At 40.6% G+C, this 21,697-nt stretch overlaps 4 protein-coding genes and 1 long non-coding RNA gene across 11 annotated transcripts; 3 read left to right on the top strand and 2 right to left on the bottom strand.

Annotated features, from left to right (window-relative positions):
* The first annotated feature begins 322 nt into the window (after positions 1-322).
* Positions 323-4,884, top strand: LOC144036984 (class I histocompatibility antigen, F10 alpha chain-like). Its single transcript, XM_077548045.1, has 7 exons — positions 323-547; positions 2,244-2,510; positions 2,638-2,916; positions 3,639-3,938; positions 4,033-4,221; positions 4,314-4,432; positions 4,513-4,884. The coding sequence occupies exons 1-6, from the start codon at positions 484-486 to the stop codon at positions 4,421-4,423; spliced, it is 1,209 nt and encodes a 402-aa protein (XP_077404171.1). The 5' UTR covers positions 323-483; the 3' UTR covers positions 4,424-4,432; positions 4,513-4,884.
* Positions 4,885-5,492: 608 nt separating this feature from the next.
* On the top strand, positions 5,493-9,341 carry LOC144036985 (class I histocompatibility antigen, F10 alpha chain-like). The gene is made up of 8 exons (XM_077548046.1): positions 5,493-5,712; positions 6,812-7,078; positions 7,209-7,487; positions 8,231-8,530; positions 8,613-8,720; positions 8,804-8,821; positions 8,914-9,020; positions 9,101-9,341. The coding sequence occupies exons 1-7, from the start codon at positions 5,649-5,651 to the stop codon at positions 9,009-9,011; spliced, it is 1,134 nt and encodes a 377-aa protein (XP_077404172.1). The 5' UTR covers positions 5,493-5,648; the 3' UTR covers positions 9,012-9,020; positions 9,101-9,341.
* A 1,146-nt stretch (positions 9,342-10,487) lies between these two features.
* LOC144036986 (uncharacterized) lies at positions 10,488-15,284 on the top strand. Its single transcript, XM_077548047.1, has 6 exons — positions 10,488-10,836; positions 12,754-12,851; positions 13,257-13,349; positions 13,667-13,859; positions 14,705-14,802; positions 14,916-15,284. Exons 1-4 carry the CDS (start codon positions 10,786-10,788, stop codon positions 13,755-13,757), a joined length of 333 nt encoding a protein of 110 aa, XP_077404173.1. The 5' UTR covers positions 10,488-10,785; the 3' UTR covers positions 13,758-13,859; positions 14,705-14,802; positions 14,916-15,284.
* LOC144036988 (uncharacterized) lies at positions 13,856-19,237 on the bottom strand. Of its 6 annotated transcripts, XR_013288773.1 has the most exons (9): positions 19,115-19,237; positions 18,988-19,017; positions 18,876-18,914; positions 16,537-18,091; positions 16,265-16,436; positions 15,653-15,711; positions 15,520-15,562; positions 14,894-14,940; positions 13,856-14,786 (listed from the first exon to the last, which is right to left on the bottom strand). It is a non-coding gene; the product is annotated as an uncharacterized LOC144036988 (long non-coding RNA). The 6 variants fall into 6 exon arrangements; XR_013288776.1 differs by lacking the exons at positions 14,894-14,940; positions 15,520-15,562 and having other exon boundaries at positions 16,537-16,675; positions 18,008-18,094; XR_013288771.1 differs by lacking the exon at positions 14,894-14,940.
* Positions 19,238-19,665: 428 nt separating this feature from the next.
* Positions 19,666-21,505, bottom strand: LOC144036987 (distal membrane-arm assembly complex protein 1-like). Of its 2 annotated transcripts, XR_013288770.1 has the most exons (3): positions 20,365-21,505; positions 20,133-20,289; positions 19,666-19,858 (listed from the first exon to the last, which is right to left on the bottom strand). XR_013288770.1 is itself a non-coding variant. In XM_077548048.1 (2 exons), exons 1-2 carry the CDS (start codon positions 20,573-20,575, stop codon positions 20,225-20,227), a joined length of 276 nt encoding a protein of 91 aa, XP_077404174.1. In that variant the 5' UTR covers positions 20,576-21,488; the 3' UTR covers positions 19,916-20,224. The 2 variants fall into 2 exon arrangements, 1 of the variants encoding a protein (XP_077404174.1); XM_077548048.1 differs by lacking the exon at positions 19,666-19,858 and having other exon boundaries at positions 19,916-20,289; positions 20,365-21,488.
* Between the last annotated feature and the right edge of the window lie 192 nt (positions 21,506-21,697).

Below are 21,697 nucleotides of genomic sequence, written 5' to 3'. Positions count from 1 at the left end.
TTTTTGGGGGGGGGGGGGGTCAAAAAGGTAGATGAATCCCCAATGAAGGCCCAGGTACCAAACCTTTAGCAGTTATGTTGATGACAATAGATAGCTAATTATTGAACGGTCCATTATGAGGCAAACAACTGTCGTGGCTATGCGTGTGTAAAGTAACAAGAAGACGACGACGACGACTGAATGTTTGGATTTTGAAAGCCGAGAAACGCGCCAGCTCCGGGTTCAGTTTGTGGGCAATTTCTGATCTCTGCCTCCACCTAGCCAACCGTTCTGTGGTACTTCCTCTTCCTCTTAACGGCTCCCGAGCAGCAGAAAGGAAAACATCGCTGTTTCACCACAAAACTTCCAAAAACACCTGTGCTGCTTTTCATCTCTTCTTACGCACACTCGACTTCATTTAAGGACGCCACGCTTTCAAGTGACGTCATCGGTTTGAGCGGCGTCTTCTGGTTTGCTTTGACGCGGGACTGAAAGGAGCAAAAGATGTGGACGATGAACTTGTTCGGATTGTTTGTGGTGGTTGTGCAAATCCACAGCGTGACGCCTGGTAAGTGCACAAGTTGACTTTCCCAATTTTTCCACATCTTACTGAGAAAAACAAAAGAAAAACTTAAAAAGCTGTTATTTGTTACAGCTAGAATATTCTTTTTTTTCTGTTTATAATCATGATTTGGTTGAAACTGAAAACATATTTTTCAATTTAATAGAAATCAAATGCATGTATTTTTTCCTAAGCCAAATTAAAAAGAAGTTGTATCCAAGCAAACTTTTTTCTTTGTAATAAACTAACAACTACGTCAAGGGACAATTTAGTGTTCAATTAACGTATGTACGTATGAAAGTTCCTGCTGGAGGCTGTATTTGAACCTTGGACTGTTGAACTGTGAGGTGGATGTGCTTAGCTGTGTGCCACAAAGCCTGCTAAGCTAATTGAAATAAAACAAAAACATTTGTAGTCAAATAACAAACTGCCATTAACAGAAAACTGTCCCTATAAAACGTTTTTATTTTTGTTTTTTTTTAAGTTAAAAATGTCAAATTTTACTCACAAAGGGGAGCTAAAAAAAAAAAACGTTTATTTGCATAATGTGTTGTATGTGCCCCTACTAGTTAGACAAAAAATGAAATTTAAATCTATAAAAACAAGTATTGTAAGTTAAGTCTCATGACTTTAATTAGTTTTTTCCAAAATAAAAATGTACTTGGATGTAACATTTTTTATTTTGTTTGGGAAAAATAAATATATTTGATTTACATTAAATTGAAAATAATCCCTTCAACCAAATCATGAATATAATGAGAAAGACAAAAAAAATAGCTGTAATAAATGTGAAGTTGCTTAAAACAGTAGTTTTAACATTATGTGTATTTTAAAGAATATCCTGTATATATTTTTATGTTTTTATATTATCAACTGTCGTTTAGAGGCGGCGCCTAAGGCGCGGCTCAACTTTCTCAAACTGTTTTGTGTTTTTCCATGACATATGAAAACAGAAACTTAACCATGTTTATATGAAACGAAACTGAAACTTAACTGTAATAAAAGCGACGAGGTGGCCGGGGGAGGAGAGGGAGTCGGACGGAGCCGAGCGTGAGTTAAGGTCTCCCGTCTCCCCTTCTCTCCCCAGCCGCGGTTGCATTAAGACAAAACAGCAGCTTCTGCCTCCTTTTTCCTTTGTGCATGGTGGGTAACTAAGGGGATCTGTAATATCAGACCCAACAATAAATTACCGGGACAGTTTTTTTTTTCTTTCTTTTTTAGTTTAGTCCAATGAATCACTTTTTTCAGTGCAACACTTGGAAATACGCCAACATGACCATTAACAAATATGGAATAGTTCAATTGGAAAATGTAGCAAAGTTAATCACCTGACATATGCAAAATATGTGATGAAGGAACTGTAAAGTAAAGCAAACATGTTCGACAAGCGTATTAAAATTGTAACATGCCGAAGTTGTAAAAATAACTAATAATGAACTTTAATAGACATTCAACGAATGTAAGTGAACCGTGAACACACAAAAAACAAAATGGAGTGTATTAAGGAAGTGTTTGTGTGTAAAAATGAGCTGAAATCAATTATTTAAATGAATGCAAAAGACAAATCTTTGTTTTAATAACAATAAAAACAATTGTTTCATCAAAAAGCTGTCATAGTTGTTTCAGTTTTAGACAATCATTTCAAATAGTATAAGATTTTTGGATGTAAAACAAACAGAAATGTTTTTGTTTTCTCTTTCAGTGCTTCACTCGCTCAAATATTTCCAAACTGCGTCCTCTCATATTCCAAACTTGCCATCGTACTTGGTTGTTGGTTATGTTGACGGCGTTCTGATTGTTCGTTACGACAGCAAGAGCAGGAAAGCAAAAGCCAAACAGGACTGGATGAACAAAATCAACGAGGTTGATCCGCACTACTGGGAGGCACAGACACAGAAAAATATTTATAGTGAGCAGGTCAACAAAATCAACATTGAAATTGCTAAAGAGCGCTTCAACCAAACTGGAGGTTTGTTTTTATTCAACTTTCTAACAACAACATTTCATGTGGGAATACATTTTGCTTTAACTATTCACACACACACACATTCTTAAGTCGGATGTGCAGAAGTAAGGTTGCTTTGTGTGTTTGTCAGGTGTTCACATGTTCCAGGAGATGTATGGCTGCGAATGGGACGACGAGACTGACGAGGTTGACGGTTGGCAACACCTCAGTTACGACGGCGAAGACTTCATCTCGTTTGACTTGTCGACACTGAGATGGATCGCAGTTAAGCCGCAAGCTGTCGTCACCAAACACAAGTGGGACCAAGACGACGTCGGGAATCAACACCTGAAGTTTTATTACTCTGAGATTTGTCCTTTTTACTTGAAGAAGTATGTGAGCTCTGGGAAGGACTTCCTGATGAGAACAGGTACCAGCACGCCCCCTGGAGGAGCATGGCTGACATGGCAACATGCACTCTTGCCTTGCCCCTCTCACACACTCTCCATTTTCTTCACCTCGCATGTTCTCTATTTTTCCTCTTACTTTTTTCATCTTTATTCATCTCACACATTCTCTATAACTTTCCTTATTTTCACACGTCCTTTCCATTCACCACACATTTTCTAACATTTTTAGGTCCTCTCACATTTTATGAACTATGAATTATTTTGGCCATTTTTATACCCTCACACAAATTCTCCATCTTTCTCCTCCTACACTTTTCTCCATATTTAGCCCTCTTGCGCATTCTCTTCACGTTTCTTATCTCTCACTTCTATCCATCTTTTCTCCTCTAACAAATGTTCTCCAACTTCATTCCTCTCACACACATTATCCATAAATTTAGCATTTTTACACATTCTATCCATCTTTTCTACTTTCAATATGTTTGTCCTCTCAGATATTATGGCTGCATTCCTTCCTCTCACATGCTCTTTCTTAACTTTCTGAGTGTCTCTCCCTCTTTCTAATTTCACACTCTATCTTTTCTCTGTCATTCTCCCACAAATTTTCTCCATCTGTTATTTTTATACATTTTTGCTCTTCTCATGCGTTCCACTCCATTTTCCATGTTCTCACTTTCTCCCCACCTTTCATTCTTTCCTTCTTTGTTCCTCTCACACATTTTCTCCATCCCTTGCCCGGCATAGCTGCCGGTGGTGTCGCTGCTGCAGAAGACGCCTTCGTCGCCGATCACGTGCCACGCCAGCGGTTTCTACCCGTCGGTGTCCGCCCTGTTTTGGAGGAAGGACGGCGAGGAGCTCCACGAGGACGTGGAGATCGGAGAGCTCCTCCCCAACCACGACGGAACCTTCCAGACGACGGCCCACCTGAAAGCGGAGCTGCCGGCCGACGCGGAGGGCCGCTACGAATGCGTCTTCCAGCTGGCCGGCGTCAAGGACGAAATGGTCACCAAGCTGGACAGAAGAAGCATCCTGAGTAACCATGGTGACGCACGCACGCACGCACACACGCGCATTTGCGCAAACGCACGTGATCCTTGCGTGTCATTCACACGTCTTCCTTCTCACGTCTGGTCAAGAGGAAGACGCCACTAAGGTGACGCTGGCCGTTGTTGTCCCCTTGGCGCTCCTCGCTCTGCTGGCGCCGCTGCTCGTGCTCCTCGTCAAACGTTACAAAAGCCCACCAGGTGAGGGATGCAAATGTTGGCCTGCCTGCCGGCAACATTCAGGATCACAAGTCGCAACTTTCCACTGCTACGCTCCAGCTTGTAAGTCAAACGTCTTCGCAGTCCTGTCCAGGTCCGATGTCCACCTTTGCAAAAAAACGCTCCACGTCTCTCGCTATCTTTGCATTCCGCAGCTGCTGACGCTTCCGAGCCCGAGCCGGCCTCAAAGACCGTTTCCGAACCTGATGCCGAAACTGCTAACGAGTCGGTTCCTGGTATAGGTTCCGGGACCAGTTCCTCGTGACGTCACACGGTGAGTGAGCTGACACGGACTCCACGTGTTCTTGGACTCTGGATTCATGTCCACCATTTGCTGTGCTCGTCTTCGTGCAGGTTTCAGGACTTGACAGAGACGTCTCCATCCAAGTGCTTGGATTTGAAAACAGAGAACTTTTATTTGTTTTGGAGATTTGTTTGCGTTCATTAGGTTGCTTCCTTCTTTCTGTCTACAACTTTTTGTCCGTTTGAGGTGTATCAAATAATCAGTCACATGGTTAAAAGGATTTCCTCTTTCTTGGTATCAAGCAGTCGAGTAAAAAATATTTATTAAAAGTAATTGCACATGAACTCATCCTCTCAGCTTGTATGCCTAGCAACACGTTTCCTTATAGTATGTATATTTCATGTTTTCAATATTATTTGTATTTCCTGTTAATGAAAGAAAAATACATCATAAAAAACAAATTAACTTCGGTTCATAACTGACTTTGACTTTTGCAGTCCTGATGACAGACCAGAGGGTGGCGCTTGTGTGCAACAAGTGGAAGAATTTGATTGGTAGAGTGACGTCAGTCAAATACTGTACACTGCCATATAGGAAGTGCGTGTTTCTAGTGCGTGGCCCCCCAGTATCACTGATGAAAAATGTGTCCCCCTCTAGCATTTAAGTTGTAACCCCTCCCCGATGTAGTTGCTGGAAGTCAGCATTTGCACACCTTGAATGCGAATCCGAGCTGCTGTTCTTGCTGGGGTGGCGTCAAGGAATTTTGCGTCTCACGCCAGGAAACTTCAACTTTACCACTTTCGGTTTCAAGCGTTCCGACGCGTCCGACAAACAGTTTATTATTCAAAGCTCAACTTAGAAATGACAAAATGAAACTAGAAAGACTTCAAATAAACACACTTGTGTGTTTTTTTTTTATTGCTTTTGCTTCAGCACAGCTAAAACGTTTATTTTATGATTCATTTCAATAGCGAAATGACATGTATATTGTGTGTTTATTGGCCTGACGCCAACCGTTCTGGGGTCACGTGATTTCCCCGAAAGGAGCACTTTCTTGTCTTACCGGCTTTCGAGCAGCAGGCGTCACTGTTTCAGCCCAAAACTTCAAAAAACAAAACAAAACAAAAAACACGCGTTTCATCTCTTCTTTCGCACACTCGACTTGATTTGAGGCACAAAAGGACTCTTCAAGTATTTGAGCGGCGTCTTCTGGTTTGCTTTGACGCGGGACCAAAAGGAGCAAAAGATGTGGAAGATGAACTTGTTCGGATTGTTTGTGGTGGTTGTGCAAATCCACAGCGTGACGCCTGGTAAGTGCACAAGTTGACTCTCCCAATTGTTCCACATCTTACTGAGAAAAACAAAACAAATATTGTAATTTGTTACAGCAAAAAAAAAGAAGTTTTTGTTTTTCTCTTTATATTCATGATTTGGACTGTTGAACTGTGAGGCGGATTTGCTTAGCAGTGTGCCACAAAGCCTGCTAAGCTAATTGAAATGAAACCAAAACACATTTGTAGTCAAATAACAAACTGCCATTAACAGAAAACTGTCCCTATAAAACGTTTTTATTTTTATTTTTTTTAAAGTTAAAAATGTCAAATTTTACTCACAAAGGGGAGCTAAAAAACAAACAAACTTTTATTTGCAAAATGTGTTGTATGTGCCCCTACTAGTTAGACAAAAACATAACTTTAAAATCTATAAAAACAAGTATTGTAAGTTAAGTCTCATGACTTTAATTAGTTTATTCCAAAATAAAAATGTACTTGGATGTAACTTTTTTATTTGGTTTGGGAAAAATAAATATATTTGATTTACATTAAATTGAAAATAATCCCTTCAACCAAATCATGAATATAATGAGAAAGACAAAAAAAATTGCTGTAATAAATTACCGGTCCCGCTTTTTTTTTTTTTAGTTTAGTCAAATGAATCACTTTTTTCAGTGCAACACTTGGAAATACGCCAACATGACCATTAACAAAGATGGAATAGTTCAATTGGAAAAAGTAGCAAACAGAGTTAATCACCTGACATATGCAAAATATGTGATGAAGGAACTGTAAAGTAAAGCAAACATGTTCGACAAGCGTATTAAAATTGTAACATGCCGAAGTTGTAAAAATAGCTAATAATGAACTTTAATAGGCATTCAACGAATGTAAGTGAACTGTGAACATCCAAAAAACAAAATGGAGTGTATTAAGGAAGTGTTTGTGTGTAAGAATGAGCTGAAATCAATTTTTGAAATGAATGCAAAAGACAAACCTATGTTTTAATAACAATAAAAACAATTGTTTCCTCAAAAAGCTGTCAAAGTTGTTTCAGTTTTAGACAGAAACGTTTCAAATAGTATAAGATTTTTGGATGTAAAACAAACAGAAATGTTTTTGTTTTCTCTTTCAGTGCTTCACTCGCTCAAATATTTCCAAACTGCGTCCTCTCATATTCCAAACTTGGCATCGTTCTTGGTTGTTGGTTATGTTGACGGCGTTCAGGTTGTTAGTTACGACAGCAAGAGCAGGAAAGCAAAAGCCAAACAGGACTGGATGAACAAAATCACCGCCGAGGATCCGCACTACTGGGAGGGACAGACACAGATCGGTATTGGTAATGAGCAGGCCTACAAAGTCAACATTGAAACTGCTAAATTGCGCTTCAACCAAACTGGAGGTTTGTTTACATTCAACTTTCTAACAACAAGAACATTTCATGTGTGAATACTTTTTGCTTTAACTATTCACACACACACACATTCTTAAGTCGGATGTGCAGAAGTAAGGTTGCTTTATGTGTTTGTCAGGTGTTCACATGGTCCAAAGGATGCATGGCTGCGAATGGGACGACGAGACTGACGAGGTTGACGGTTGGGAACACCAAAGTTACGACGGCGAAGATTTCATCTCGTTTGACTTGTCGACACTGAGATGGATCGCAGTTAAGCCTCAAGCTGTCGCCAGCAAACACAAGTTGGACCAAGCGGACGCCTGGAATCAATACCAGAAGCATTACTTGACTGAGATTTGTCCTTCTTACTTGAAGAAGTTTGTGAGCTATGGGAGGGACTTCCTGATGAGAACAGGTACCAGCACGCCCCCTGGAGGAGCATGGCTGACATGGCAACCTGAACTCTCGCCTTGCCCCTCTCACACATTCTCCATTTTCTTCACCTCGTATGTTCTCTATTTTTCCTCTTACTTTTGTCATCTTTAATCATCTCACACATTCTCTATAACTTTCCTTATTTTCACACGTCCTTTCCATCTATTCACCACACATTTTGTAAAATTTTTAGGTCCTCTCACATTTATGAACTATGAATTATTTTACCCTCACACAAATTCTCCATCTTTCTTCTCTTACACTTTTCTCCATATTTAGCCCTCTTGCATTCTCTTCACGTTTCTCATCTCACTTCTATCCATCTTTTCTCCTCTAACAAATGTTCTCCAACTTCATATTTCTCTCACACACATTATCCATAAATTTAGTATTTTTACACATTCTATCCATCTTTTCTACTTTCAAAATGTGTGTCCTCAGATATAATGGCTGCATTCCTTCCTCTCACATATTCTCTCTTAACTCTCTGAGTTTCTCTCCCTCTTTCTAATTGCACACTCCATCTTTTCTCCTCTCACATCTTTCGTCCTCACGCATCCTCTATATCTTTCTCCTCTCACACCTCTCTCAAATTTTCTCCATCTGTTATTCTTATACATCTTTTCTCCTCTCACAAATCCACGCCATCTGCCACTTTCCCCCCACCTTTCATTATTTCCTTCATGTTCCTCTCACACATTTTCTCCATCCCTTGCCCGCCAGAGCTGCCGGTGGTGTCGCTGCTGCAGAAGACGCCTTCGTCGCCGATCACGTGCCACGCCAGCGGTTTCTACCCGTCGGTGTCCGCCCTGTTTTGGAGGAAGGACGGCGAGGAGCTCCACGAGGACGTGGAGATCGGAGAGCTCCTCCCCAACCACGACGGAACCTTCCAGACGACGGCCCACCTGAAAGCGGAGCTGCCGGCCGACGCGGAGGGCCGCTACGAATGCGTCTTCCAGCTGGCCGGCGTCGAGGACGAAATGGTCACCAAGCTGGACAGAAGAAGCATCCTGAGTAACCGAGGTGACGCACGCACGCACACTCGCGCAAACATACGTGATCCTTGCGTGTCATTCACACGTCTTCCTTCTCACGTCTGGTCAAGAGGAAGACGCCACTAAGGTGACGCTGGCCGTTGTTGTCCCCTTGGCGCTCCTCGCTCTGCTGGCGCCGCTGCTCGTGCTCCTCGTCAAGCGTCACAAAAGCCCACCAGGTGAGGGACGCAAATGTTGGCCTATCTGCCGGCAACATTCAGGATCACGAGTCGCAACTTTCTTCCTCTTTTCTTCCTTGCAGCCAACTACGCTCCAGCTTGTAAGTCAAACGTCTTCGCAGTCCTGTCCAGGTCCGATGTCCACCTTTGCGAAAAAACGCTCCACGTCTCTCGCTATCTTTGCATTCCGCAGCTGCTGACGCTTCCGACCCCGATCCCGAGCCGGCCTCAAAGTCCGTTTCCGAGCCTGATTCCGAAACTGCTTCAGATTCCGGGACCAGTTCCTCGTGATGTCACACGGTGAGTGAGCTGACACGGACTCCACGTGTTCTTGGACTCTGGATTCATATCCACGATTTGCTGTGCTCGTCTTCGTGCAGGTGTCGGGACACGACAGAGACGTCTCCATCCAAGTGCTTGGATTTGAAAACAGAGAGAGATTTTAGCTAATTATTACAACTACTGATCAATGCAGTATCCAAATAGAATGTGATTGTAGATTGTTCCAGGACTGCTTTCACAGGTAATTGGTACATTTATCACAATGCGACAATGTCGTTGCTTGCGATTGTTATTTGACCTTGTAAATATTGGACCAATTAAAGGACGATGAATGACAAACAGGCAAAATAACGTGCACTTTTTGCCTGCGACCAGCAAATGTGTCAAATGTTCATGACATATCACAAGATGCAAACCACTCATAAAGAAAGAAAAAAAGTGGAAGGCCGGATTATGTTTGTATTTATTTATTTATTGTAAACAAGTACAGAAATGAGACAGGAACAAAGCTTGTCTGATGGGGACAAGACGAAGCTCGACCAAAGTGATGAAAAGGCCAAACGTATGGAACACCAAAATTGAAATACAGCTAGAAATTTTAATATCATAGAAAAACTAATAACAATTTGATTGTCAATCCTTTATTTTATTTTAAATGAAAAGAGAACGTATCACGAGGCACGCCTGACCATTTCGCCACCCGGAGTGTTCATGTATATTGTATTCGTTTTGGATTCCCCCAATTTGTCACTGAAAGCATTTCTCATACTGACCAGGAGATGGCGACAGTGTGGCGCCTGAAGACGATCTGGAATGTTGTTCCAGCCTAAATGCTCCAACCGCTAACTACACACGTAAAGGACATTGTTGGTAACGATCCTGAAAATTTAATTAATTAAAAAAACAAAACAACAACTTTGGTTGTGATTGACTTTGACTTTTGTGGCGGAAAAGGAGAAAAGCAACCCTTTTGCAGTCCTGATGACAGGCCAGCGGGCGGCGCTAGTGTCCAAAAAGCGGAAGATAGTGGATGACGTCAGGCCCGCAGCCTATAAAGCGACAGGTGTGCCTTGATTGGATTGTTCACCATTTAGGGCAAGATGGCGGCCGCAATCGTGGCCTTCTGTTAGGTTGGTGAGCGAGCGCACGAGTCAACGTTTTTGGCGTTTGTAGACTTTTCTCATGATGACATTTGACTTCTTGCTGGATTTTCACACTCGAAGGACTCCACAGCGGTTGCGGTTTGAGCACCTCACATCACAATTCGCCTAACTTTGCTTCATTTACCACGGAGTCCTTGCTCTTTGTTTTGGCTCATTTTGTTTTGGTTCGATTTTCATGCTGGCCATAATTTATTTATTTTATTTATGTTGCTGTAAATGACACACCTGCTGGTTTTCTACTTGGGAATTGAACGGTGAGGGTTTTTGTTGTTGTTGAACCAATAGTTTGTGTAATAAAGATGGCTGTCTTGGGGTGGTGGGGGGGGGGGGGGATTGAGCTCGACTGTCCGTGGGACAGAAGTTAAGATGGATTGGATGTGGGGACATGTCTTTTGATTGTTAGCTTGCAGCTCATTAAGAGACAGGTGTGCGCGGGTCACGAAGGGATTCGTCAGCACGTGCGGCAAGATGGCGACCGCACGGGATGAAAGACCGGACAAAAGTCCCAACGTAGATATTAGACACACCAATGAACAAGCTTTTTGACTGATGAGGCGTGTGAATTTAGTGCACATTAAAATGGATGTTTTTATTTTTCCCTGCTGTGTTGCAGTCTTGAAATGGGCGGAGATGACCAGCATGGAGCCGCTGGAGCTGGATGGACCCAATCGGTGAGCCTGCACTTGACTTGAACCGCCATGTTTGTCCTTGGCCATGTCTTATTAGTAGTATTATTATAAAATATATATTTTGTGACGAAATGATTAAATCACTCAGTCAAATCTGTACTAGGTGAGTTTAGTACAACACAGTTTTGGAATAAAATATCAGATGTGAAATATAGCTTGACACAAGGTTCTTGCAGCCATCTGCTTGCCCAGAAGGCAAATAATATTTCACATTTATTTTATTTTATTTTTTAATCTCTTTTTCTGGAGAGCTCAGTATAGTTCAGTCTGTAATTTGACATGTCATCATTATTTCTCTCTCGCTCTCTCTCTCTCATTTTTATTTTATGTATTTTAATTATTATTCACATGATTTGCCTTGTTTGGCAACTGTCTTCTACACGTCCCATCAGATTCTCTTTTGTATTTAAGTGTGAAAATGGCCACTTGAGAATCTTCTTTTTCTTTTCTTTTCATTTTATAATCTTTTTTGTCTGCAGAGGTCATTATTGTTCATTCGGTAATTTTACCGATTTGACAGGTCATCATCATTGCTCTCTCTCCTTTTGTTTTTAAATATATATTTTTTATTTCACATGATTTGCCTTGTTTGGAAAGTGTCTTCTTCACGTCCCATCAGATTGTCTTTTCAATTTAAGTGTGAAGATGGCCACCACTTGAGAATCTTCCCGCACTTTGTCTGCAACCAAACTATGAGAGATTTGGCGTCATGCTTGGACTTGTCTCCCAAGCTTCAGCTTTATCATCACTTGACTGTATCCAATTGACACTCACCATCTCCTAATTGTCTTGATGGTACCTTGCACGTGCTGGACATTGCCTGTAACAGCCACAGTGGACGACTCTCACCTCACTCGGGTTTATAGTCTGTAAGATGCACTTATCTTTACAGGCCCGCGAGAAGAACATTCCACGACCTTTTGCGGTTTATCCGCGTGGGTTGTGAGTGGACCGGTCTTGTACTTTGAAGTCGGTAGGGGGCGCCTATGATGCTAGCGCGGAAGGCTTGATTTTTTTTTTCTCACATTGGGCATCTTTTATGGTCTGGGTTGAAAGTTGAGTAAATCCCTCTTTGAAATTGTATCGCAGTTGCTCAGCTGTCATCCGCGGATTTTCTCAACTTTTGCTTGAGATATCAAAGCAATCACCAACGGCATCCCCTCTTTCCAGTGCCTTTTTCAACGCCTCCAGTTGTCTCTCTCGAAATGTTTATTTGCTCTCTTTTTATGTTCATATCTTTGCCTGTGAAGGCAAATGACGTTGACTAGTGTGACCTTGATTTGGACGTCACCATTTTTCAAAGACACCATCGACTGTCTGGAAGGAGACGGAATACCACATGTCTTTTACATCGGCTTAATTGTTGACCGCCGAGGTTGTGTTGACACATCCAGGTGCTTTCATCCCATGAATAAAAATAATTTATAGGCTAAGGGTTGGTGAGGAAATAACAAAAAGGACATGAACTGATCTATCACATAAATTTATTTTGTGTAATTTAAGTAGCGTTGGTGTATTTGAGTAGTTGATGTGATTATAAAGAAAGAGTCAAACATGCTGAAATACTTTAGCAGAGGGGCTAGAATAATTGAAACCACAGCTGCATATTCATGTTTACCTGATAAGTATATTTTTTGGAAATAACAAATTTTTGAACACAAGAAGCACAACAGAATTCTAATAGTCAATTTCATAATTGTTCCAAAAATGTACCACTTTAACAGAAACTAATTTGTTATTTATCAGATTTTAGTTACTTGTGAGTGTAGTGTTTCATATTGTACATTGCCTTATTTGTATTTTTTTTTTTTAAATAGAATTGTGTAAAATGTGGCGCTCTTCTTAAGTATGCTATCTGTGTAATAAAGTGAGATTTTGTTGATGTGATCTGTGTTGCAGGGCAGATGTGTCGATGAAGAAGTAGTGACCGGCATCCGACTAATCTGGGCTTTGTTTTACGTTGCGGATGAAGAACCCCAGATGAGACATGCGACCAGGTAACACTAGATCACATGACAAAAAAAAACACCTTCCTTTCCTACATTTGTCCTCGCTCCATTCCCTGTGTTGACGGGTGGAAGGGCATCGCCGGCTGGCTGGCAAGCGGGCCAATCGCTTTTTTTTTTTTTGCGGCTGGCCTGTTTGCCAGTCAGTCGGCGGTGCCTATTCCACCCGTCGCCACATGGGGAATGGAGCTAGCTAAGCTAGTTAGCTAAGCTAACTAGCCTAGCTTTGCTATGCTAACTAGCCTAGCTTTGCTAAGCTAGTTAGCGTGGCTTTGCTAAGCTAGTTAGCCCAGCTAAGCTAGCCTAGTTGCGGAGAGAGAATGTGTAGTGTTTTTTGTTCCTGTGATCCTGTGTTACTACAACTACTGTAATTTGTTTCCGTCATCTATGTTGCAGGGCAAATGGTGGAGATAAAGAAGCTACCCGCACCAGACAAATGAGGGTATTTTACGTTGCGGATGATGAGCCCCAGATGAGACACGAGACCAGGTAACACTAGTTCACATGACAAAAAAAACAAACAATCCTTCCTTCCTTCCATTCGTCCTGGCTCCATTCCCTGTGTTGACGGGTGGCGAGGCATCGCTGGCTGGCTGGTAAACGGGCCAGTCGCTGCTCTCGCACACTCCTTGCGTCTGGCTTGTTTGCCAGTCAGTCAGCGGTGCCTATTCCACCCGTCGCCACACGGGGAATTGAGCTAGGCTAGCTAGCTAGCCTGCCGCCTAGTCACGGAGTAAATGGGGGATGGGAGGTTTTAACTGACAAATGTGTAGCGTTTAATTTTGTTCCTGTCATCTGTGTTGCAGGGCAAATGGGTCGAGATCAAGAAGCTACCAGCGTCAAACGAATCTTCCAGCCCAGCCGGTCAAGCACCCTACAGCTTCAAAAAACAACTAGTAAAGTGTTGAGAGCCAAGCAATAGGTGACAAGTGACGGCAGGCAGAATCAAGTAGTCCTTTGGGCACCCGCATGAAAAGTGAAAAGTTGGCCTCTTGTAAGGTGAGACTCCAGTCATGCAATGGGCAGTTGCTGAGTTTTGTAAAATTATTTAGTATTTATTTGTATTAGCTTTCCCCCCATTTTTTGTTTTTAATGGGTTAGCTGAGAGTTTGGGCAACTCTGTTTCAGCAGGGTAACAAGATGGCGTCCATGTCGTGTGACCAGCAGTTGAGTAGTACTTGTCACTTATAAGCATTGAGTACTACGCTGTGATTGGTCAACTGTTGGTTACATGACACATGGGGGCCATCTTGTTACCTTGCAGAAACAGTTGGCCAAACTCTCATCAACGGTGCTGCTTTGGCCCAGTCAGTAATTCCGCCTGTTTGTGTCTCATGTGATATATCTGTGAATGATTCCTTGAGTGAAATACAATAAAAGTAACTAATGTATATAATTGTTACTGTGTTGAAGTTTGAATATACAGTAATTGAACGGCTTTTAGTGCCCAGTCTGTTGGTTAATTAGTTTGTGATATTTGAGTCAGTGTGGTGAACCCTTCAATATAACAATACTATATGTAAACACACAGGCAAGGGCAAATATATTCATACCCCCAGCAAATACTGCTAAAAAGTAGGAAAGCTTTTATATAAATAACCAAAAGTCCAAAAATTATCATATCCTGCTCCAAAAACAACAGAAGTTATATTTGTAAAACTTATATTTAATTTGTTTTAAAAGAACCATGCAAAGTACTTAAGACAGGAGCCTCCCTTAAGTAAATTGTAGTTTATACATTGTAAATGGGGGAGAAAAAAAACTTATTCTCCTATTTGCTGCTTTTGTGCCACCCATGAGGATTATTTATATAGCGCTTAATCTTCTGTCTGATCTGCAAGTAGGTGCCGGTTGACTCCCATCAGCAGTGACCTGCTCACAGCGGCCAACAGGAAATGAAAAGCGAAAGCTGGGCTCTTCTCTCACCTGCCAAGTGGAAAGTGTAGGTAAATTTGTCATCACCTTACAAAAATGATAGCAGGATTGACTGTTTAAATGCAAGCAGAGTAGCTGCATGTGAATGTGTCATTTACTATTTTTTTTTTCCTCCCATAGAAAAGTGGCCTGGTGATTACAGCATCTGCATTTGGGGCACACAAGAATGATGGAAGAGCCACGCAAAGGAGTGGAGAAAGCAGTGTTGACACATTTGTTGTTGGCTTGGAACAAAGTGCTACTTGGCAGCTAAGTGAAAGAAGAAAAATGGATGTTTATTAGTAAAGTTCTTAACTAGATGTTAACAAAATAGAACATGTTAGCATCTAGTGAAGAACTTTACTAATAAACATCCATGTAACAGACATTTTTCTTCTTTGACTTAGCTGGCAAGTAGCACTTTGTTCCAAGCTATTTTGTAAGCTGTGAAATCCTTCAACATGTAACAAAGCTCTTGAATAAACATGTGCTGAAAAGCATTTCTGTCAACTTGTGAGATGGAAATTATTCACACCAATGTTCATTTGTATTTGGCCTTGGATTAAAAACCTCAGTCAAGGCTATTCAAAACACTATCCAGACAAAGGTTAAAATTGATCAGTACTAAATCCTCCATGCAGAAAGGACATACTACTAAAAGTACTTATGGTTTTTTAATATACAAATTCAGTTTGCATCACAGCAATGGCCATGAAGTTCTTCCAACATTTGCTGTAATACTCACCATCTTGCTGCACTGGTTGAGGCCTGTCTTCTGTTTCTGGCAGCTTGCAAGCATTTATGGCGGCATATTAGGGCCACATGATTATATACTTTGGTGCTTGCAGGAAATACACATGGCATTTGAGAATTCATACCCTTGTCGGTCGTTCTTGGTGCCTCCTCCCTTGCCGCTCCACTAATGCCCAGCAGCAGCCTGCAAGTTGACAAAAGAGGGCCTACATTACGCTGGACCGACAATAAATGGCCAAGCTGAGTGTGGCCGCTCAGCCTGCAGCTATTTACAAATTGCAGAATGCACTTGGGTGTGTGCTCATTACCTGGTCGCGTTGCTCCTGGTGATTCGCAAACATTTGCTTGCCTGCCGGTCTTTTAGCTAGCTTAGCTATGTTTGAGCTACATTTTGTGGCAGTAAGTTTACTATCGTATTTTACTTTGACAGTATTTCAACTTCTGACACTTCTACTCAGTCAACTGTACATAAAAAAACTAACAAAAGTGGATCTCAGTAGAGTTTGACTTTTGACAACCGGAGGGTTTGAAAGCACCATTTCCCTTATGACTTACTATATAAATGGTTGTTGTAAATACAAAATTACTTAATTTATAAATGCTAAAAGGACTTACTATATAAATGGTTGTTAGAAATACTAAAATGACTTAGTGTATATAAATGGTTGTTATACATACAAAATGGTACTAAAATGACTTAGTATATAAATGGTCGTTATGAATAAAAAATGACTTACTATATGCATGGTCGTTATAAACACAATGGCACAGAGAAAAGACGAGCTGCATGCGTGGCAGCTGGTGCGAGAAGGCGTTCTGGAGGCCCACCAGCCACATGAGGATCCTCTTGTTGGGCTTCTGGTTCAACGAGTTGCCGATCACGCCTCAGCGCGCCGACAGGGGGCTGGTCTGATCCACAAACAACAAAATGCGTCGAGTGCAATTTCTGCAGAAATGCTTATCAAGTCCATTTTAGGATAAATGATGTTGGCATAGAAAAAAAACCCACTTGAGCCCGGGAGGCGTGAATTTTTGAATACTTGGCTCGACAGTTTGCTGGCAGGACTGACGGCGCCGCTCGAGGTCTGTGCATGACGCTGGGCTGATGCTGTAGTATAGGGGCCTGGCCACCGGGGGCGCTCTGACAACTGAGAAAATGAAGTAGAACAAGTAGTCGCGTATTTGCAAGTACATTCCAACTTGTAGGCTAAATGCTAAGAACATTCTTTCCAATGGTGCCATCATGAGCTACTGACTTGCTTACATTATGCCAATATGTTTGAAAGTGACAAAAGTGAACATTGTTTATTCATTACTTTATGATGTGGTAATCATTTAGCTTGAAACTCCTTTTAGAATATGCAATTATGCCACCTAGTGGCCGTATCGCAATCTCATACGTACGCAGGCTGGTGACCACAGCCAGTGATTGGCGAGCAGAAGAAGTTGGTTTGATGACAGCCATTGTTTTTGATTGATGCTAATTGTTGACATTTGAGCAACTTGTCACAGACAAAGGTAGCAAGTGGCACCGTCGTACATCTTTTGTGTTAGCATTTTGCCAGTTTGGTTGAATGTGGATCTTTTTTTTGGTTGTTTTTACATGTGAATCTTGTTGGTCTCGAATGTTGAAAAGGTGATTTAGGCTACTACAAAAGTTGACAAAGTCACATGTAAACTTGACAATTATAGGCTATTAACTCTTTGACTGCCAAAAACGTTAAATAACGTTTAGTAAAATCCTAGGGAGGAGTGCCAAAGACGTTAAAAGACTTTTTTTTTTTCCAAAACAGAGGTGAAACTAACCATTTTCTATTGTTGATTATTGAAAAACGGAATAAGGTAGAAACAAACTTTTTTTTCTGATGAAAGATGAGAGTCCAATCTTTCATTTGGTAGTATGTGTGTTTCCATAGTTCAAACATATAATTTTCTGTGGACCTTGAAAGATCAGTCAAAAATGCTTAAATCAGCTGGCACCCACGGCATCCCTTTTCTGAAAATGTCTGGCAGTCAAAGAGTTAAAATTAGGACTGGCCAATCAATCACATTAACTTAATGAGCACATTTTGCTATTTAGCTTAGTTGTGACATCAAGGTGCATAGAAATACTATTTATTTATCATGAATTACAGTGGTTAGAAATACAAATTTATATCGCCTGTGGTTATATTAATACTAATGAATATTTAAATAACATATGCATTAATAATTATTTTTTAATTAGGCACGTCTTGTGAATGTTATGTTTATGTTAAAATGAATTTTAAGTTGGTATACATTATTGCCGTCTGAACTTTTTGAACTACAATTATTTTTGGGTAGATGACTATAATTGTTGGGTTTCTTACATTGATCAAAATCCATTACAATTGTAATATGGGACCGTCCTACAGGGAATGTATTATTGTATTGAATTGTGTGACGTGGGCAAGACAACGGTGCTGCCCGATATATATTTGTAGCGTTTTGTGACTCGCCGGTATGGACGGGCTGCTGCTGCTCGGAGGCGTGGCCGGCGTGTTCTGACTCTTCCAGCCGTTGCACTTGCACGCGCCCTACGCCTGCTGGCAAAAAAACACAAAGCATGACACACTGCTTGGGCAGCGAAGGATACTCATATTCACCGATTTTAGTTGTCCTATATTTTTGGGGGACGCTTTATTCTCGGGGTTTTCTTCTCCAAATGCTCACATTTTTTGTGGAAAACATATTGAGGGTTAATTGCCGTTTTTGGAATAAATTTTTGGGTAAAAACAAAAACATGCATTTCAATGGGCATCAATGACAGGATTACTTTTTTTTGTTCTTGAATAAATTACACTGCATTTTCAGACATTCTTTTTCTCGGATGAACACTTCATTTCATTGGATAAACTCAGATTCGTCAGTTCTTCTGGAAAAATAAGCATAAAATAACTATTCTATTTCAATTGCAACGTTTTGGGATAAATAAACATTTTTCGTGAAAACATGCAAATAAATGTCCATGGATTTTTTTGGGGCTTTTTCTAGAATAAAACAAATATTCTTTTTTTTTTTTTTAGGTGATGTTTTTCTCTCAAATAAAAACTACTTCTAATCCTTTGATTTATTTTTCTTGAATAATAAAATTATAATTTGTCTGTAGAAAATAAACATTGCTCTTGTCAAATTATTTTCTTTACTCCCCCCAAAAAAATTCCCTAAATATTAAATACTATTTAATTTAATTGTCATGTTCCAACTTTGCCTCCTTTAATTTTTTTCTTTAATTAAATGCAACTTTTTCCTCATTGAAATGTTAGAGAGTGTAGAGAAAAAAGGGTATTTCAAAGACATGGGCAAAAAGAAAGGGGAAGTAAGCACCTTGATTTCAGGGGGATCCATTCGCTTCAAGATGCAAGCCTGTGGACAAGTTGAAAGAAAGTTAAGAGTTGATTTTCACTGAAGTTGTTAATGTACAAAGGTGGCAACTTACCTTTTGCCAAACGGTGTTTTTCTCCAGATTCTGGAAAGGGGAAAGTACTTCGTGTTACTTAAGATCTTCCCTTTCCAAGTACCGTTGGCGATTAATAACAAAGTTAACAAATAAGTACTTTACTTACCGCGAGCATTTATTTCCAAACAGGTCTAATCAATGTGTTGGTGTCGTTTTAGCGCGCGGTTGACGTGAATTTACCACGTTTGAGCAAACATTTTAGCTAGCATGCTAGCAAGGTGTTTGCATGCTGAAAAGGTGAGCATGTTAAAAGTTACAACTACGGCTGTAAGAAGCATCTTCAAACAAACTTCTTGTCAAAGCTTTTGGTCATCTTGTACATTTTTTAGAATTATGTATACGTTATCAACTTTTAACGCAGCAGTCGGCCAGTGACTATTGTCATCTGCTTTATACTTAACATTCCCAGGGCACTTGTTAAAGCACATGGCGACACTAGCACTAATTCCCAAGGTGCATGCTTGATTAAACGCCAATCTGCTTTGCACACTAGCGCCTCCCGGTGGCCTGTCATGATGGCTGGCAGGTCTTACCGCGGAAAAGGCTGCTTTTCAAAGTAAATCACAGAAACAAAAGGTCTTGGATTGCACTTCTCAAAACTACACACATGGGAAAAAAATAATAAAACAAATGATAAAATAAATAACAACTGCAAAATAATGCAATTTTTTTTTAATTTATTTTAGAGACAAATGATACCATTGTCAATTTCTCAGTTCGTGTGACTCAGTCATTTTTGTGACGTGATAAGCAATTAGGGTAGGTCAGAGCAGTTATCATGACAGGCCATCGGGTGGCGCTATTGCGCAACGTGCCGTTAAACATGCCTCTGGTGGGTACAATAAAAGATCTGAAAAACAAAATACATATTTACATTTTCCCAGCAAACACAGAGGTCACCACCAAATAAACTAAAATATATGTTTTTATTTTTATTTTATTCTTCCCAACATTGTACACATTTCAAGCTGCATTGCTTGCTTCCAATATTGTACGTGGATGATCGTCTCCATGTCAATATAATCTGCCTGGAGCCTTCAGAATCAGTAACACAAGCCCACGCAATTTTAAATCAGCTATGGGACTCTAACGAATTTGATTTGTAATTATTAGCTGTATCAAACCTTTAACAGTTATGTTGATGGCAATAGTAAATTTCGAAGTGTGTCCTTCATTGTCCTTAATCTTTCGCAGTCCGTGCCCAAGTTTCCTCAATTCACGCCTCCCTTTGCGCTTTCCCCACAGGGTCAGTGATGACCACCACTCCCCACGCCGCCAAACCTGGCCATTAAAAAAAAAAATGATGTCAGTTTTAAACGCGTTTTAATGGCAATCCCATCATCGGGTTCGACTCACCTGCAGCAAAAGTTAGCTGCAAGACCTTCCCCAGTGTGGTCGGTTCGCCGAGACGCATCACTTTGCGGGCGGCGTTGAACACGTAAGCGCCGGACAAGATCAGGCCGCTGCCGCAGATGACTCTACAGCTCCAGCAATTCTTCAAATTCGTCTTGGACTTCGGCATTGGGACGTTTTCTTCTGTCGGCATCGGTGTCACGGGGGTCGCCATCTTTGCTGCGGTAGTGTGCTAAAAGCTAATGTCTAAGTACTCGAGGAAACGTCAAATGCAGGTGACAGCTGCTTAAAGAATGCACGGACCGTAGAACACGTACGAAATGTATACTCCACTAGACTCGTGTATTGCAACTAAGACCGAAGCATGTTTGGTTCACTGTTGAGAATGAAGTAGATGCCACGGACTTCCGGGTTCCACACATCAGCGTCGTTTCCGGTTACTGATAGCCAACACTCACACCCCCATTCGCGCGCTCTCGCTGATGAGGGCGTCTCAACTCTCTGGAATGCTTCGGACAACAAAAATCCAAAATTATTATAAAAAATAAATTAATAATAATAATGTCAGTGATGGTAAGATTACCAATCTGTTTCCCTTTGGAACAAGTCCAATGTTGAAAATTAAGCCTTTTTTTTTTTTAAACTTACTCACATAAAAATAAAAGATGATGCAAATCTTCCTTTGGTTTCACAAAAAACACAATTTCCCACATTCGTCTTAGATTTCTCCTTCAAAAGTTCTTTCGTCAGGCAAATATTATTAATAATTTCAAATTGAAGTTCCCTTTGCTGAAACCGGAAATTTCAAAAACTTACATAAGTCCGTGGCATCTATCTATGGAGGTAAATATGGTGCAAAACTAACTTGTAAAAAAAAGTCTAAATTTGTATCTGTAAAAGTCGTGATTTGTACCTGTGAAAAAAATGTGTACCTGTAAAAAAAAAAATTGTATCTGTAATAAAAATTTGTACCTGTAAAAAGAAAAAAAAATGTATCTGTAATAAAAATGTGTACCTGTAAAAAAAAAAATGTATGTGTAAAAAAAAAAAAAGTATCTGTAAAAGCACATTTGTGCCTGTAAAAGTCATGATTTGCACCTGTACTGAAAGTGTAAATTTGTATCTGTTAAAGTTGTGATTTGTACTTGTAGAAATGACAACTTGTAGTCAAAGATGTCGCCACTAGGAGTCACAAGTGGTACACTTTTTTTTTTTTACAGTACAAATCACGACTTTTACAGATACAAATTTAGACTTTTTTTTACAAGTTAGTTTTGCACCATATTTACCTCCATATCCATCCCATTACTTTTTCTTTTCTTTTTAAAGCAACGGA

The sequence above is a fragment of the Vanacampus margaritifer genome, chromosome 17 (assembly GCF_051991255.1).
Source record: "Vanacampus margaritifer isolate UIUO_Vmar chromosome 17, RoL_Vmar_1.0, whole genome shotgun sequence".
NCBI classification, from domain to species: domain Eukaryota; kingdom Metazoa; phylum Chordata; class Actinopteri; order Syngnathiformes; family Syngnathidae; genus Vanacampus; species Vanacampus margaritifer.
Note: the sequence above shows the minus strand (reverse complement) of the source record. Positions and strands in the feature narration are given on the sequence as shown.

What these genes read in the sequence shown, in the direction of transcription:
- LOC144036985 (XM_077548046.1), top strand. Translation starts at nt 5,649, where the DNA reads ATGTGGAAGATGAACTTGTTCGGATTGTTTGTGGTGGTTGTGCAAATC. An exon ending in GCGCTTCAACCAAACTGGAG is followed by an intron (nt 7,079 to 7,208) that starts GTTTGTTTACAT and finishes TGTGTTTGTCAG; the next exon opens with GTGTTCACATGGTCCAAAGG. An exon ending in AAGCATCCTGAGTAACCGAG is followed by an intron (nt 8,531 to 8,612) that starts GTGACGCACGCA and finishes CGTCTGGTCAAG; the next exon opens with AGGAAGACGCCACTAAGGTG.
- LOC144036986 (XM_077548047.1), top strand. Translation starts at nt 10,786, where the DNA reads ATGGGCGGAGATGACCAGCATGGAGCCGCTGGAGCTGGATGGACCCAA. An exon ending in GAGCTGGATGGACCCAATCG is followed by an intron (nt 10,837 to 12,753) that starts GTGAGCCTGCAC and finishes TCTGTGTTGCAG; the next exon opens with GGCAGATGTGTCGATGAAGA. An exon ending in CAGATGAGACACGAGACCAG is followed by an intron (nt 13,350 to 13,666) that starts GTAACACTAGTT and finishes TCTGTGTTGCAG; the next exon opens with GGCAAATGGGTCGAGATCAA.
- LOC144036984 (XM_077548045.1), top strand. Translation starts at nt 484, where the DNA reads ATGTGGACGATGAACTTGTTCGGATTGTTTGTGGTGGTTGTGCAAATC. An exon ending in AAGCATCCTGAGTAACCATG is followed by an intron (nt 3,939 to 4,032) that starts GTGACGCACGCA and finishes CGTCTGGTCAAG; the next exon opens with AGGAAGACGCCACTAAGGTG. An exon ending in CCACTGCTACGCTCCAGCTT is followed by an intron (nt 4,222 to 4,313) that starts GTAAGTCAAACG and finishes TGCATTCCGCAG; the next exon opens with CTGCTGACGCTTCCGAGCCC.
- LOC144036987 (XM_077548048.1), bottom strand. Translation starts at nt 20,575, where the DNA reads ATGGCGACCCCCGTGACACCGATGCCGACAGAAGAAAACGTCCCAATG. An exon ending in GCAGCTAACTTTTGCTGCAG is followed by an intron (nt 20,290 to 20,364) that starts GTGAGTCGAACC and finishes TTTAATGGCCAG; the next exon opens with GTTTGGCGGCGTGGGGAGTG.